The sequence below is a fragment of the Zootermopsis nevadensis genome, unplaced genomic scaffold, assembly GCF_977971745.1.
Source record: "Zootermopsis nevadensis isolate Lab colony 2312 unplaced genomic scaffold, Znev_1.0 Znev_ptg000008l, whole genome shotgun sequence".
In the NCBI taxonomy this organism is placed as follows: domain Eukaryota; kingdom Metazoa; phylum Arthropoda; class Insecta; order Blattodea; family Termopsidae; genus Zootermopsis; species Zootermopsis nevadensis.
In genome coordinates, this window is record NW_028259140.1 from 9,187,571 (window position 1) to 9,203,845 (window position 16,275).

The following is a 16,275-nucleotide window of genomic DNA, read 5'->3' on the forward strand; positions in this document are numbered from 1 at the left end:
ACTCTGCCCCCAAACACAATTTAATTAAGATCCATTTTAATAGTATCCTCCCATTCATGTCTAGATCTTTCGAGTGACCTCTTCCTTTCAGGCTTTCTAACCACAATTCTGTAAGTATTTATTACCTCCTCCCCCATGCACACTCTATTTTATTAGGCGCAATAATCCTCTCACTGCAACGATAGCAAAATCAATTTCAATCTCGCCTAAAAAAGAAGGATTTATACAAAACAATCTCTATTAGTTTTTCTTGTAGCAATATCATCAACCATTGTGCGGATGAGTCTAAGCTTGGAGGGAGCTGAGGTCTGGTGACGGGATCCGAACAAATGGGATTATCGTGTTAGTGTTAATCCTGTGAAACTACGTGAGTGGAAGCTTCAAATGAAGAAGAAGAAGAAGAGGAATAAGACAGCATTCAGTCGCCACAAACGCTAGCTTCTTTCTGTACAGCACTTTGCACTACGACCAGTTTACATATCTGCTCAGTGAAGACCTATTAGTGTTCTCAAGGCATAAATATGTCAAAATATTATCTGAATTGCTTTCAGAATGTTAATTATCTGATTACAGATACTAGCTAATTGAATAAACAATTAGCTACACTAACCTACTATAGATATGACTTTTTACCCTTAAATTTATATGACTGATAGACTATAACGACTCACTCCTGATGATAGAGGCAGCAAGCACTCTAAAACGTCGGTAAACCTCTACCAGGCGTTACAACCCAGAAGACAGCCATCTTCACGCTCGCTGCTGTCAGAATATCAAATCCTACGAAAAATGTACTGTCAATACTACTAACATTTTACCAACGGCAGTGCTTTGTGGTTTCCCGTTGCAATTTTATGTTGTTTATGTCTTTTGATTACATAGTATATGCTTTTGCCTTCCTTCTACCCTCAAGCTAGTAACGTAGGCGAAACGCGCATTTAGCTCCGGGTGCTGTAACTGTTAATACTGCAAGGGAGGACCAGTAAACTGGCAACCAGAAACGCATAGTCAACAAACAAATCTCAACTTCTAACAAAAATAAATGAGCCACAATTACTGTACGCGGTTTAAGATAAAAACTCATGGACAGTGACAACAGTATATTATGATGCACTGCGAGACTGTGAAGGTTCTGGATTGCCGAAGAGGCCCTCGGGCGCGCTTAGCTTATTGGCTTGTTTTATACGTCCATTCGGGAGGTACCGGGTTAAAATCTCGTCGGGTGACCGTCCATCGTAATGCTTTTACTCAGGGTCTCTGGGGCAGAACCTCTAAATACCACTAAACCGCATCCTATGTACAAACCATGACCATGTAATCACATATAGGTAGGTAACATTTACAGCTAAAACAACGTCGTAAAATAGCATAAGAATAATTCAATAATCCTAACCAATGGGTATCAGACTTGTTTTTCTATTGGTAAAGTGAAAGAGTCAAGATGTAACGATTTACCCCATTAAATGAAGTTAACATGTGGACCTTTAAGGACAATCATCGGCAAACTAGATGGTGTGTGAGCGAGTTGGGTAGCGAATAAGTTACGTCAACTTCCTGTTTATCTTTTAAAGTCCTGTTTCAGTATGCAAAGCGTATTTATGTAATTCACTTCTTCAGGTCAAATATATTTTGAATGGCTAGTAGAATCGCTATAAATTTATTAGAATGTGACGACACCCACAGGCAAAGTTATTTGCCCACATATATGCACTCCCTAGGATGTCTTATGACGCACTGCTTTGGTAGAGAGATGCGCTTACATTTACTACCATTAATATTCTGAACAAATAACAGAGAGGCGTATAGTAAGTAGATTTACTCAGGCAGGTAGACCGATCTGTAAGCAGGAGACCCTTACATTCACTGCCTTGACAACTAGCAGCTGGAGAGCCTGTTTTCAGTAATAAAATTAGTGCATTGGCTTTAATTAACTTTGGGACGGTAAACAAAGGTACGGTAAATAATAATTAAGGTTCTGAAAACTGAAAACAAATACGTAAAACAGCAACGGCAATGAGTAGTTAATATCTAGGAAACATGCATGAACTGAGCATATATAGATGTCAAGAAGATGGCGGATATGTGCATTAAGAAACACTATGAAAAAAAAAAGATATCCACTTCACTGCAGCCAATTATTAATTGAAATAAAGACAATTTAAAAATAAAAAAGAGTGTACTTTCATAAACATTATTTCTGAAGTATTTCTAATTTGAACAGCCAAAAGGCCTAATTCGTGGAAGAAAAATAAGAAGTAATGAAAACATATCTGAATCCAGTCAGCGTAATCATTTTATCACGCAATCACTGTAAATTTAAATATAGAACAACCACGCTGAACGAGGGAATATTGTGTATTGTTCCATTCGCCTCCTCAAAAGCGATCACTATAGCGCGAGGGACCTACGTCCAACCAACAAATAACAAAGGCCGTGTTTAACGCAACTTTACAATATGCCACAGTTTAATGCAGATTCTAAAGGCGAATAGAAGAAGAAGAAATATTCATATTACATTTATGTAACGACGTATACACATTTTTCTTTGCGTTATATAAAATATGCATGAAATATCAGAGACAATTTAAAATTCCAGTGTAATCATTTTACTAAAAAGAAACTCGTCAACATTCCAGAAATTCTTCATCATTCGCATTTCGGTTTCTGTTACAGCCATAAGATGACAGATTTATTCGGCATTATGTAGATTTTTACTATATTACGCAGAATGCAAATGCTGCAGGTAAACGACTAAGTAGTTTGTGGACAAAAACTCCCAGGCTATAAAGTTTATTCACTGAATGCTTTACAGAAGATGCAAGCCGTCCGACTTTCAGCGTGCTCCAACATAGCATGTTTGTCTCGGTAGATCTTTTGCTGTCTGCAGGAAAATTATAAAATGCAAAAGCGGGCTGGCCCGAAACGTCTTCTTTTTTCATGAAACATCTGTTGACTAGTTGAAAAGTTTTTTGACGATCAGGCACATGAACATTCCGAGATTCCAAAAACTCATCTTTCATTAAAGAATGGTAAATTAGAAGCGTGGTAGAGATTTTAGAAAAATTGTGAGCAATGGCTCAAGGGTGGGCTTCTGAGAATATGTTAATAAACCTTCGTTCTCCATGCAAGTCATGAACTTGTTATAACCAGCTCATTGTCTTCTCGTCTTTATCTACTGCCTGAAGCGTGAAGTTAATGTGATGTATTTTTGTCACCGGACCTGACTCCACTGGACTTTTATCTGCGGGGTGACTTGAAGTCCGTCGTTTATGCAACACCCATAAACAATGAAGACGACCTATGGGAACTTGTGCAGAATGCATGGTAGATGATTCCAGCAAACCCTGGTGTGTACGGACGAATCCGTCAGTCTTGTGTACGTCGTGCTCGGGCATGTGTGGAGAATGGAGGAACAACCTTTGAGCATCTGTTACAAAGAAACATCCCTGTCCTTATACTTGGCAATAAAGGCATACATTGAAACTTATTTTTGGCTATTATTTCGAAAATGAAACATTTGCGACCCCATGTTCATAGGAACATTATTTCTTATTTTTGATCCTGGAACACGCACACGAAGTTTGTAAACATACTTTTGACTCACCCCGTATATTGATATTGAATAATTATAACAAACTTCTTCTAGGAGGTGTCTGTTTTGAGGAGTTAGCGCTTCTAAAGCGCAATCTGATGGTCCCTGTTTCGGTCGGTTACCTCGACTGAGGATTCTCGTGATTTTCCTTTGTCCTTCAATACAAATACAAGGACAGTACGAATGGCGGAGAGTTATATTCTCAGAGTGTTGTAAAAATCCCGAAGACTGGGAGAAGTCGTAGAAAATTAGCTCGGTTAAAATAAAAGCTCAGCCTCTAGATACTGGAGGGCATTATACAAGTCTACCACCTCAGCTTTATTCCATTTCATTCCGAACTCATTTTTCAGCCGTACACCATGGAGTCAGTTCTGGTCTGTTGTGTTTATGATAGAGTATTCAATTACAGAAATGCTCCTGAGAGTTGAGTGTTGCTGTTTTTAATGCCGGCCACAAGCTGACACACAGCAGAACACATGGCGCCATGAACAGCGGTACTGAACAGCTTCCCACATCTGTACAGATCATGTTGCTGTCTGAGCAGCAAAATCGATGCGACGCTCTTCAATGCGTGAAATAAAAAACAATAATAAATTACAATCTTCCTGTTGCCAGCAACATCCTGTTTCCATACCGTGTTGTACAGACGTAGATGCCACGGTTCGACTTCTGATTAATGGAGTTATAATTTTATTCACCGGATTTTGAATGGAAGACTTTTCTTCGACCATGCTTGGTGACAAAGTGTATTACTGTCATGAAAGAGCGATGTGATAAACTTATCACTAAAAACACAGCATTTCCACGGACACGATAATAAAATTTATAATTTAAATTTTGGATAAGAATGTAAATCTTGTTTCCCAAACTTTGATATTTTTATTATTTTAAACAAAATCTGAAATAATAAAAAAATTGCATACAAGTAGTGGTATTAGTTTTTGACCAGATGAATTGTTTTCATCATCTCAAGTGAGACCCCTTATCATAGCGTTCATTGACAGCTCCTATTGCAGAAGTATAATAGTTGACTGGCCCTGATTTAACTATGCAGTAAGTACAACAGAAGAATTTTATTAGAGAGGGATTCACAAGAAATTATCACAGCGCAAACGAGAAAAGCAAACAGTTTACATTGCAGAAAACTGCTTGTCTTAAAGTAAATAAGAAATCTCCTTTGTGCCATAGGCAACTTGTACTGCTCATATTCAAACGATCTGTTTTCTATCTTCTTTTTGGAGCTCTTTGTTCGATTTTATTATTGTTTAATGAACCTTTGTACCAACTAATGCTAGTGGCATTTCCATGATTTTAAAATAAAAGCTGTGACAAAAGATTTGACAATTAAGCCTTTTGCTTTAATAGACTTTGAAGGACGTGAGATTCATAAATGCATCACTAATTGTACTGTCAGAGTATCAAACGATGCATAAAGATCGCGCAGGTTTGGTTGCGCATCGCCGAGCGATTGTCAGTTGTTTGGCTTCCGTGTTGTACTATGGAATCATAGGGCTTGTAGGGGAAGCGGGCATTTTGTAATTTAGCACCATATTCTCTCAGTGACGTAATTGTGAGTTCAGAAACACACAACACATTCCATGACGGGTCTTATTATGATACAGCCAATATGTTGAAATAGTTTTTCCATCCTCCCTTGTAACACTACTACACCATGCTTACAAATGTCCCTAAAATATAGAGTGAAACTCTTGTAGACGGGTGCTATGGAACGCGGATTGCTTTCTTCGCTGCTGAACTGTCTGAACGTTCCACGATGCAAGTCTCAGTACTTAAGAACAGAAAAAAGATGTATATGCCGTTCTCACTGATGTAATATATGCCATTGTTGCAATAATTTTAATACAAAGGGTTCCCTTGTATTCAAATTTTAGTGGAGGTTCAGTGAGGACACTCAAACTATCGACCTAGCAGCGCATTCTGGTGAGTAGTGAAAGGACTGGAATGAGGCGTAACTTTTGTTCAGTGTGTGTTTAGGCAAAACTGCAAAGAATCTCATTTCACCATCCCTCAGCATCATGCATTTCAAATGACGAGCTACTCTGTAGTATGGGGAACATCACATGTACAGACAATGAATGACCTGATCTTCTAATGCATTGTAATTCAGATTTACCAACTCCGCCACTATCATGAAAACGTTTCAGCGATAGTAATTCTATAGAAAACAAGCCAGTCCAACAGACATAAAAAACGTCATTACTGTTGAACCTCCCCCCCCCCAAGCGCCTACATGGCGTATAGTGGGACAGCTTTACTTTTAGTTCACGTTATAATGTCTAATAAAAAATAAAAAACTGATTATCATGGAAGTTAAAAGTTAACTCTCAGCTGATCATTGCTACAAAGACAAACATTTAGGTAAGACACTAATAAGAATTAGTGTTAATATAAATATTAGAAAATATAGAGAAACCTGGTTAAACGTATGTTACGAATGTATGATACACAAATGATCTAAGGGGCACAAAGCTACAAGAACAACATTATTAAGGGCGGAATGTTATCATCGTATGAAAGTACGCAAAGGGTACATTACTTTATCACATAGGAGAAAATCACAGTTATTAGAACGTGGTGACATAACATAATTTAAAACTGACACCTAATATGTTTGAAAGAACAATATAAAGTATATAATATAAACGAAGGTATTTTGATAATGCTTACGGCTAGATAAGTAATCCTACTCGCAATTCTTAAAATGTTGGAAAAATTGAAATTTAAAACGTCCCATGTTGTAACGAAGTGCGTTCATTAGTTGTCGTTTGCAACTTACTATGGAAGACTGAAATTCAATCTAAGTTACAGGCGGCTATTAAGTTCCAGCAGGGAATAAAACCCTTCGTCGATTTCGATAATTAATGTCTGTTTTGACTTATGGATGGAGCACCTCTCAATCAGCCTTTCAAATGGTTTGTAGTGATGTCTACTGGAACTGAAAGGCGTCTAGATGTTTCTTTTGAAGTTTCTTTCCTTACAAGAATTTATGAAAATAAAAAATGGAATATCAGTTTTCTTCAAAAGAATACACCTATTCAATCTTGTCTAATATTCTTCTGGAAACGTTTTAACAAATTAAGTACGTTGTTTCCTTACTCCTAGACGCTGCGGAAATTATGGATAAAAAAGTTAAAAATTGGGCGAAACTAACAATGTCATAGAGAAAGAACGTTTTAAGTTAATCAATAACGGAAAATTTCAAAGACTATTACACTGCATCGCCCGATGAACAAGGAATTATTCCACATTTGTTTCAAATGAAAGCAAACTTGGAAGAAAATCATTCGATGTAGGAACACGATTTACATTCATATAATATTTTCATAAATCAAATATCTTCTGACGAGGCCAGTCACAGTGGCCACGCCGTCTGGGAGTATAGACCTTGACCTTTCGGACACTGGGACCGTAGGTTCGAATCCAACCCAAGGCACGTACGTTTGCCAGCGTCTTTCTGTGTTGTGCTGCCCTGTATAAGTAAAGGTCTTGAGACGGGCTGATCACTCGTCTATGGAATCCTAACCAAATGTGTGAATAGAATGAGAATCCTTCCATGTGTGAAGAGGACAAAATCCTTCAAGTACTAGAATCGGAAGAAGAAGGATTCCGTTTGACTCCAAATGTTAAACAGTGTTTTCATAGGCTGAAAACAACACTTCAAGGAGTTAAAATGCCTCATAAATTACAATACAATGCGCTTATAAATCTTCGTTTATATTTGGTTAAAAGGTACAGAAAATAAATGAAAAAAGACAGGATTAATACACCAATTAGAACGAACTTGTCTTATAAACGAGACAAAAGCTTTTTCCTGAAAAATTCTAATTTGAGTAGGGTTGAGAACGATGTCCGACTGATATTTTATCATCGACAGGCAATACCACACAAGAAACCAATATTGCAGTAAAGGGATAAATTTCCTGAATGACATAAATAAACCATTTTTAATATTAATAGATTTCGATGTACATGAATCTTAGCATTCGACAAAAATGTCAGCCCTGATGAGCTATTTGTACCAAGTTTCGTTACGTACCGAGAGTAATATCGTCCTGCTAGAGGACGAATGCACGTAGGAAAAGCAAAAATGGAGGAAGCAAGAAAAGTTAACAAAATCCCTCAACCTCTGGGACTGCGAATAGGATGGCATGACAGAACTGTACTCCATTTACTGTCGTCGTGTGAAAGCCAAAGCGGAGGAGGGGGGGGGGGGGAGATCATTCAGCGTCGTCATGGAGAAGCCACGGCGCTAAGCAACGCGTTTTAAGCATGCACCGAAAGATGCCATAACTGAATGATCATCCGTCATCTACAGGCGGAGACTCCGCTATACCAGGAAAAAAGTCATAGATGTGTACACTGCGTCTTGAAGATCTCACTGCAGACATACACATCTGCCACTCTTTGGTGCGTTAAGAACTTGTGGACGTAATTGGACTAGTCACTGAAGACTTCGTTTTCACGGGTTATGATCAAAACTAAGCTGTCTTGTGAACCACAGCAGTTATCATAAGTCCAACTTCGGATGTTCATTCTACAGTCGAATGGTGATTATATGTTTGTTTACTTATTATATTTTAATTGATTCGTGATACAGCACAGAGGGACGTACCTTTTTAAGTAAAATTTATTTCCTAATTATATTACTTTTGTACTATATGCACACTTTATCTAGGCAAGTCTTCATAAAATTTAAACTCGTATCTAAAATATTCTATCATTAATTCTGTGAGATATAAAAAAAAGCAACTTGGGGCAGTTCAGGGTTCCTCCACATATTAATCTAAATCACGTATTTGTTCAGTGGTTAGCATAGAAGTTTAGTATAAAAAGGGTATCAGATTCACACTGGGCACTACTACAAGAAAATACATTTATTTTCAATATACTGAAACGGAATGAACGAAAATATAAAATACCCAATTCTTGTAATAGAAAGTGAATACACGATAAATCTATAATGCCCTATTAAAGACGTTCTTAGCCTTTTTCGTATTGAGCGTCAACAAGGAAGACATTAAGTAACCTGATTTATCGACGTCTTTGTGGAACTTTAATTTTAAATGTAAAGAAGTATCAAAATTCTAAACACGGCAGTCAAGGTTTCATTAAGAAAAAATGTTAAAAATTTTGGCTTGGGCCAAGTAAATTTGAACTGACATGTTGAAATTAATTAAAAATTTTACAAAGAAGATAGTACTCACCGTAATCTTCCTCGTAAACAATGGCAACTTTGGTCCAATTGAGGAAGGCCATGACATCTTGGAAAGCAGAATTCAGCAGTGGTTGAGCAGGGTATAGGTTAATGGAGAACTCCTTATAGTCTGAATCCAGGTCAAGTCGCGCCTCCAGGTGTGGTATGTCAAGAGCGTCGCATATCGAGTGTATGTGCGCTCCTAGTAGAGGGTCAGATGGTCCAAAAACGGCTTGAACACCGAAATGCACTAGTTGGCACGCTGTAGACAAGGAAGACAATGATACAGTTTGCTTCACAACACTGAAGGACGCGACAGCATGAAGATTTAGTGCTCTTTAGTGAGCAAGGAATACAGTAAGTGGCGTCATATAGCACTAGCATTATAAACTCACATGGCTAAGGATAATTCAAACCAGTTCTTTATTTAAAAAAATAATAAAAGGTTTATTCATTATTTTATTTGACGGAGAGGTTGAATTAAGATGATAATTTTCGCGATTACAATCATGATAAGTAATAATAATACTTATATATTATTATTATTTTAAAAAGGGAAAGTTAATTTAAATCACGGTTTAAAATTCGTTACTGCGCTAAACCTGCGTTACGAATAGCAATCAGATGAGGACGATTAGTAAAATAATCTATACTCCTACTGAGAATCAAATGAAGTCCTTAAATGGGTTATGTATGAACATTCAGATTTCAAGAATGTGATAAGTTTATTTAGTACTGTTTTTCAAACAGTTAAAAGAATTATTACTACCACCGTTATATTTTTAACCGATTCAGCAGCTGACAAGGTTTTTCGAATAGTCTGCTAAAAGTTTGTTATATTCAATTGAAAACTGAGGCTGCATTCTCCCATCGGGACCAATGAGCTATGCAAATTTCGGTCCTGCTGCGTTGCCAACATCCATGTCCATAATCAAATTACCTGTAACAGGCTACTGTATGCAAATAACAAACGCCAGAAATGTATTGTCAAGAGTTTATAAAACATGTAGCCTGTTCGGCGTTTGTCTCGAAAGTATTTTAAAATTTGGAAATTAAAGAAATTACGACAGTAACAATATGTTATAAAATATTATTATTATTATTGTCGAGTAAATTCAGTAACAAACTGTTTTAAAAAAATGGGTTTAACTAAAAGCATACATTTTAAAATGTATCGCCACACAGGATTTTAATACACTATTTTATATCCCACGACATAATTTCGTACTACTGTAATGTCGTTATTGCTGACATTAGGGATTTTAAAAGTACGGCGTGTAGTAACTTCCAATGACATGTAAAGATTTGCTGAATGATTCAAAATGTGCCATACGAGACAGACATATAGACAAAAAATACACATCGTCTTTTGTTTTCCCAGAAAACCTCTAATTTCCCGTTCTTTGCAGGAGTCGTCTTATGAAATGACGTTGTGGCAGTCGCCTGGGGTACCTGAACCACACATCATATACAAGGCGCTGATGTCTGGGTGACGCTGTGTAAGGGTGGGGGTGAATCCCGAGAAACCTCCAGCAGGGGTAGCAAAACGGACTGCATCGTCTCGGTCTGCGACAGACTTTACAACGGCATGTCATGAATACTCGTGCTGGAGGTGCGAACGTAAATCCCGTGCATACTTAATTTCGACGCCAGGCGAATGATTGCTTCATACTTTATTCAACAGTGCTACATCAACACAACGCAACTTCAAAACAAATTGCTGAGTGAAATGGAACAGGAGGGGGGAAGAAGTTGGGGCCGATTTCATGGCTATATTCTGGCATCGCCCTACTGCATGAGAACATGAAAACACCTCAACTAGGGAAACAGGACTTCGGGCTCGAAACCAAACCATGGTTAGTACTCTGGAGATCCCGGTTTTAAATCTCGCCCTGGAGTCCTGCTATGCTGAGATTTTTCGTGGTATTCCTCAGTGCGTCCAGGCAAAATACGGGATATTGCCTTAAATTAGGCCACGACCGCTTCCTTCCACATCTCCTATTCTATATTCATTATAATCCTTTCATTCGAAGCTACAGAGTCTCGGCTACTGAAAAATGTCGTTAAATCAATTGTAAGTAATTAATTAAACATGAATGTTGGATATTATTAATATCGATTGACAGGTGGTCAGAATAACACTTAAAAAGCTGTTATCTGGTACACGAGGGCGTGGATTGGGGTATAATATTAAATACGTCTGGAAAATAGGTTTAAATAAAGTTGTGAACTTAGCCGATGAGGGTCTCAACACGGTTCAGTTACGGAATTCTATGGAAGCAGTGATGAGCCTTTAGGCTACCAGAATACACGAAGCTCTACCCCCACTCTCCCAATACGCCTTCGAAGCGTGTTCCTTAGGCACGAAATCAAATCGATTTTAGTTCCACTATACTATTTAAGTTTTCTTTACATATGAATAAAATGAACGCTCAAAGAGGATGTCACGTCTGACCGTTCTTCAGTGTGTTTCATTTCATTGGTGTTGGGACTCCACTCTGGTAAAATCACGGAAGACTTAAATTAATAACAAGATCAATGACATATGTAGTAAAATATCAAATAACGTGTTTGAAAACCATGTGTACTCCACTGGAGTTTACATTTCCACCCCGAAACTAATCTTAAAATGAGATTTCTGGTTCTCATGGCGGTGAGAATGAAGACGTGTCTTCTGAGTTGTAGCGCCATATTTCAAGGGTGCTTGTTGCCTCCGTCATCAGGGTGAGGCCGGCGATCGTCCTGACTACCAGATCACACGGCGCAACGACTTAGAAGTACAGCTATCTAGTTGATCGTAAACTGTTCATCCCTGCTAGGACGCTGGAAGTCTCGACTCTCTACGGCTTCATGTGGAGAATATAAAATACAGCGGTCAATGTGAGGAGCACCCAAGGGACAAAGTGGTAGGAGGTGTCAGGGTTGGCAGTCTTTAGGGTCACAGGACCTACGTGGCTCCACATTTAGAAGACTTTGTTAAAAAATAGAGGATTTCTGAGTTACAACCACTACAAAGGTTAACCATAGTGCTTGGAACAGACGCACGGGCTTGCAAATGACTAAGTTTAAGTAGACTTTCGACTTTGCTAATGATAAATCGAATTAAAATCAGATGAAATGCAGAAAATAATTGCTATAACTCTGTTCAGAATATTTAATTTCCCTTTCTCTCACTTTAACACCTATAGACTAAGATATACATGTAATGTTGTCCTTGGGGCTTAACTACGCACAACACACTTCCACAACGTGCAGACGTATGGGGGGGGGGGGAGAGGACGTATAGCTTCATGAATAATTACGTGACAGACAGCACGTCAAATTCGCGGTTCTCTTTGATGTTTTAAGCTGCCTGAATCAGTTCACGGTTGAAAACACGATGTGAGGCCCATGAATTTTAAGTTTCAAAGACATGTCAGATAGATTCTTATGAATGGACGTTCTTTTTTTAATTGAATAAAGAGCAAAACATAGAATATCATATGACAGTCAATGATTAGTTAAATGATGCTGATAAATGAACATAGGCCTCTTGAGACAAGGCAATAAATGTGGACTCTGTTTCAACACTGAAAGGGTTCATTTAAACAGAAATAATGTCGATTTCTCTTTTACAAACTCGTGTTCATAAAATATGTCACGAATCGTAGCCCTAAACTCTGTCAGCTGAAACCACCGAGCTTAGTGATTTATACGTTATTGGAAGGAATGCTTGAAATCTTCTTCTATTGGAATCATAAAAACTTCCAAAATAAATTTATTGGAGATTTATGGTAATTTATGGCAGTTATGAAGTTTCTTATGCAAATTCCAGGGAGACTTCTTACTTCCAAGTTTAATAAAATTTCTTTACATGCGAAATATCTGCTTTAAACATTATGACACAAAACATGATCATTGCTGCGAAGGACAAATCAGTGCCCAGTATTCTTCTTTATTGTGCTATATTATGACCACTTCATCAAGTGCATATATGTTCTCCAAATGCGTTCTTTGTTAATTCGAATATTTTCACACTTGACGTTTAGCTATTTAAAATACAAATTAATTATATATATATATATATAATTTACGTCAGTAAATACCATAACAACAGAAGTCCGAAATAAAATAAAGTTGTCCACATTTCATGTCACGCGCAGTTATTTTCGTACGATGAACCGTTTTTAAGAACTCTATTCAAATTTGACTTCATCATCAGTTAAATAACGGGTTACGTCACGAATTATAATTAAATTTGGTGTGACGTCACACAGTTTCGGAACTTCGACACAAGGAAAGGCGCCTGCTATCTTCTGTCCCCTAAGCTGATACAGCGATTCGACGATGCGACAACCAACACCTTCCACAAGTAAAGTTTTGCGTCTGGTGTAAGTTCATCGCCCACGGGGTCTCAGACACCCAGAGTCTGAAAACTTGTACTGAAGTTGCATAACCATTCCATTATTGAGGGCAAACCACACGACTCTTCCCAAACAAAAGAAGTTCGAATGGAGAATGGTGACTCAAGGGAACAAGTACAGACAAAGATAAAATTTACTAACAATCCTACTAGTATCATAAAACCACATATCAAGTCTTCCATTTCATTCTACTAAAAACACAGCGTTTTTCTGTATGGTCCGATGTGATTGTAATTTCTCCTCAAAATTATTTTAAATTAGGAAATTAATGATCCGGAAAGGACTCCATATTGGAATAAGGAAAAGGGTGAAGATGGCTGCCTTCTGGGTTTTGCTCTGAAACGTCGGTAAACGTCTACCAGATTACACGGCTCAACAATTCAGAAGACAGTCACCTTCAGACTTACCGCCGTAAAAACCTCATATTCTACAGAGGAAAGAGTTGTTATTTCTTTGTCACAAAATTCACAAAATACACAAACATACCTATATTAGGCATTATAAATTCTTACCCCAGCAAATTCTTGGCTTAAATTCACGCTTTCTTTCGGCGTCAGGACTTTCATTACTGTTCGGTGGTAATGGTATTTCCGCGGAAGCTATGCTATTGAAACTTTGTGCCGTGATCCGTAACGCAGCTTTGACACGCATGCGCAAAACATTTCATTACGTTCTATAAAAACGATTTCTTTCCTCTGGTCTAGTACACGCATATGTCCCTTTGACCAAGCAGTGCTGGTAGCGACTTCTGAAACTCTTGCCTTGTTGACTCGTGAAGTATGCTATATAGCTATACACTACTGAATATGCAGTCTTTCCCTTTACTCCTGCTCCCCTCCAGAACCTATGTACGATGTAAACATTTACTAGCTTCCTCCGGCTAAATTCTTAGCCAGAAACTGACGAGCCAACCATGGGCTTTTCACAAAGGACAAATTTCCGGATGGGATCATCATTCCACCGACGGCAACAGATCGCAGCCTGAACATGTCAAGGTCTTTAGCTTAGGAAAAAAAACTCTTGCGCAAGATGGAGTTATGAGGCACAATTTATCAATTGCAAACAGAGATCTGAATATCATTAACTGACTGATTCCACATTATATTTTGTTAATTCATTCAACGACGCTTTTCAAATACTTATTTTATCGAATATCGAGTGAGAATTTTGAAGGAAAACACAGTGCCTTATTTTCAGGATCTGTCTAATCATTTTACTGGACGGACTGAAGAAATTTTATAATAATACATCAGTACATGAGACCTATTTATGAGAATATCAGGCTTATGACGTCATTATGCCAGTCTGTCTGTCATCGTAATAATTTTTTGAATACGTGCTGAATGTCCATAGCACTTACCATAAATATCATATATTTAGAGGAGAGACGGTATCTTTTCAAGACCGCGTACCACAACATAAGAAGAAAATATTCCAATTTAGTTTCGCGTGCCTAAAAAGACCTGTTAACAATATCACAGAGTTATGAAGAGTTCTTAATGGATATTGTTACCTTCCAGAGATTAAACTCTCATTACCCGTTAGCTCAGTTGAAGATGTGGCTTCTGCCCTTTCATCCAGATAAACGGGAAAACAAGTAAAATAATGACTACTACTTCAATGTTTCGTCTCATAATGCCGCTTAACATAGTTCTACAAACCACTCAGAAGACAGCGTACCCCATCCATTTCTGCGAGATGTCTATTCTTACTTCCACACAACTTGAAATTCTCTGCCTCCACTTCGCTCACATTTGGACTTTTTTTTCCTTAGAACGCATTTACAGAACTCTGAAATGAACAAACAATCACAGCAGCACTTTCTTGTAGAATTCGGAAGATAACAACCAGTTGACTTGAACTCGTCTGATTGGAATGATGGAAAAACCACGCGCAGGAAGATTTGCGACAATCGCAAACAAATTGAGAGACGAGGCCGCTCCTTACTTCAGTCTGTAGCAAGCCACGTGCTTGTTGGGTGCTTTTTCTTCAAGCCGTTATGTACTTGTAAGATTTGAGGTTTTCAAAGCGGTGAGTATGAAGATTTCCGTCTTCTGGGTTGTTGCGCCGTGTAGTATGGTAGATATTTACCAACGTTTCAGGGATCATACTGACTCCATCATCAGAGTATGAAGATTTCCGTCTTCTGGGTTGTTGCGCTGTGTAGTCTGGTAGATATTTACCAACGTTTCAGGGATCATACTGCCTCCATCATCAGAGTATGAAGATTTCCGTCTTATGGGTTGTTGCGCCGTGTAGTATGGTAGATATTTACCAACGTTTCAGGGATCATACTGCCTCCATCATCAGAGTATGAAGATTTCTGTCTTCTGGGTTGTTGCGCTGTGTAGTCTGGTAGATTTCCACCAACGTTTCAGAGGTCATACTGCCTTCATTACCCTGATGACGGAGGCAGTATGACCTCTGAAACGTTGGTAAACATCTACCATACTACACGGCGCAACAACCCAGAAGACAGAAATCTTCGTTATGTACTTGTGCAATTCCGCATACACGAACACACATCTAATAGTGTTGTTCTATTCTAAATTTTGTCCATCATCTAAATTAAAAGTACAATTCAACATAGCATAAAGCACCATCGTCAGAGACCTTTAAAATTCGACGATAAATTTAATCATCAATAGCACATATCCAAATTGTACATAAGCGCAAATTAATATTTTGTTACTAATCTAGATAGTCTAAAATCAATTTGGCCTACTCAGCAATTTGTATTCTCTTTCAACTTGTGGTACGCGTGCCAATGGTTCATTATGACAGCTCTACAGGCCAACAACAACCTTATTTTACGGCGCAGAGCTCATCTTGGGAAGCTGACAGTCGCTGAATGAGTACTGAAAAGTCTCCGCATTCTAAGGAACCCAAGGGTTAATTTTCTGTTCACAAGAGCCTGCCATTGGTCCCCGCCGTATACAAAATTTCGATAGTCCACACCATCGCTGTTTAATATATACTTTGATATTATAAATCCATTTATTTATAGGTCTTTCAAGTGGTCTCTTTCTTTCAAATTATTAGAGTCTATGATTTTACTTCTTGTG

At 38.1% G+C, this 16,275-nt stretch overlaps 1 protein-coding gene across 10 annotated transcripts in view; it reads right to left on the reverse strand.

The window, feature by feature from the left end:
• The window catches only part of LOC110832919 (glutamate receptor ionotropic, kainate 2-like), a 149,198-nt gene that overhangs the window by 78,036 nt on the left and 54,887 nt on the right, over positions 1–16,275 (reverse strand). For all 10 annotated transcript variants that reach the window (XM_087345024.1, XM_087345030.1, XM_087345031.1 and 7 more), the window contains one exon: positions 8,818–9,069. In XM_087345024.1, the coding sequence (XP_087201150.1) occupies positions 8,818–9,069 (252 nt within the window). The remainder of the gene's footprint in view (positions 1–8,817; positions 9,070–16,275) is intronic.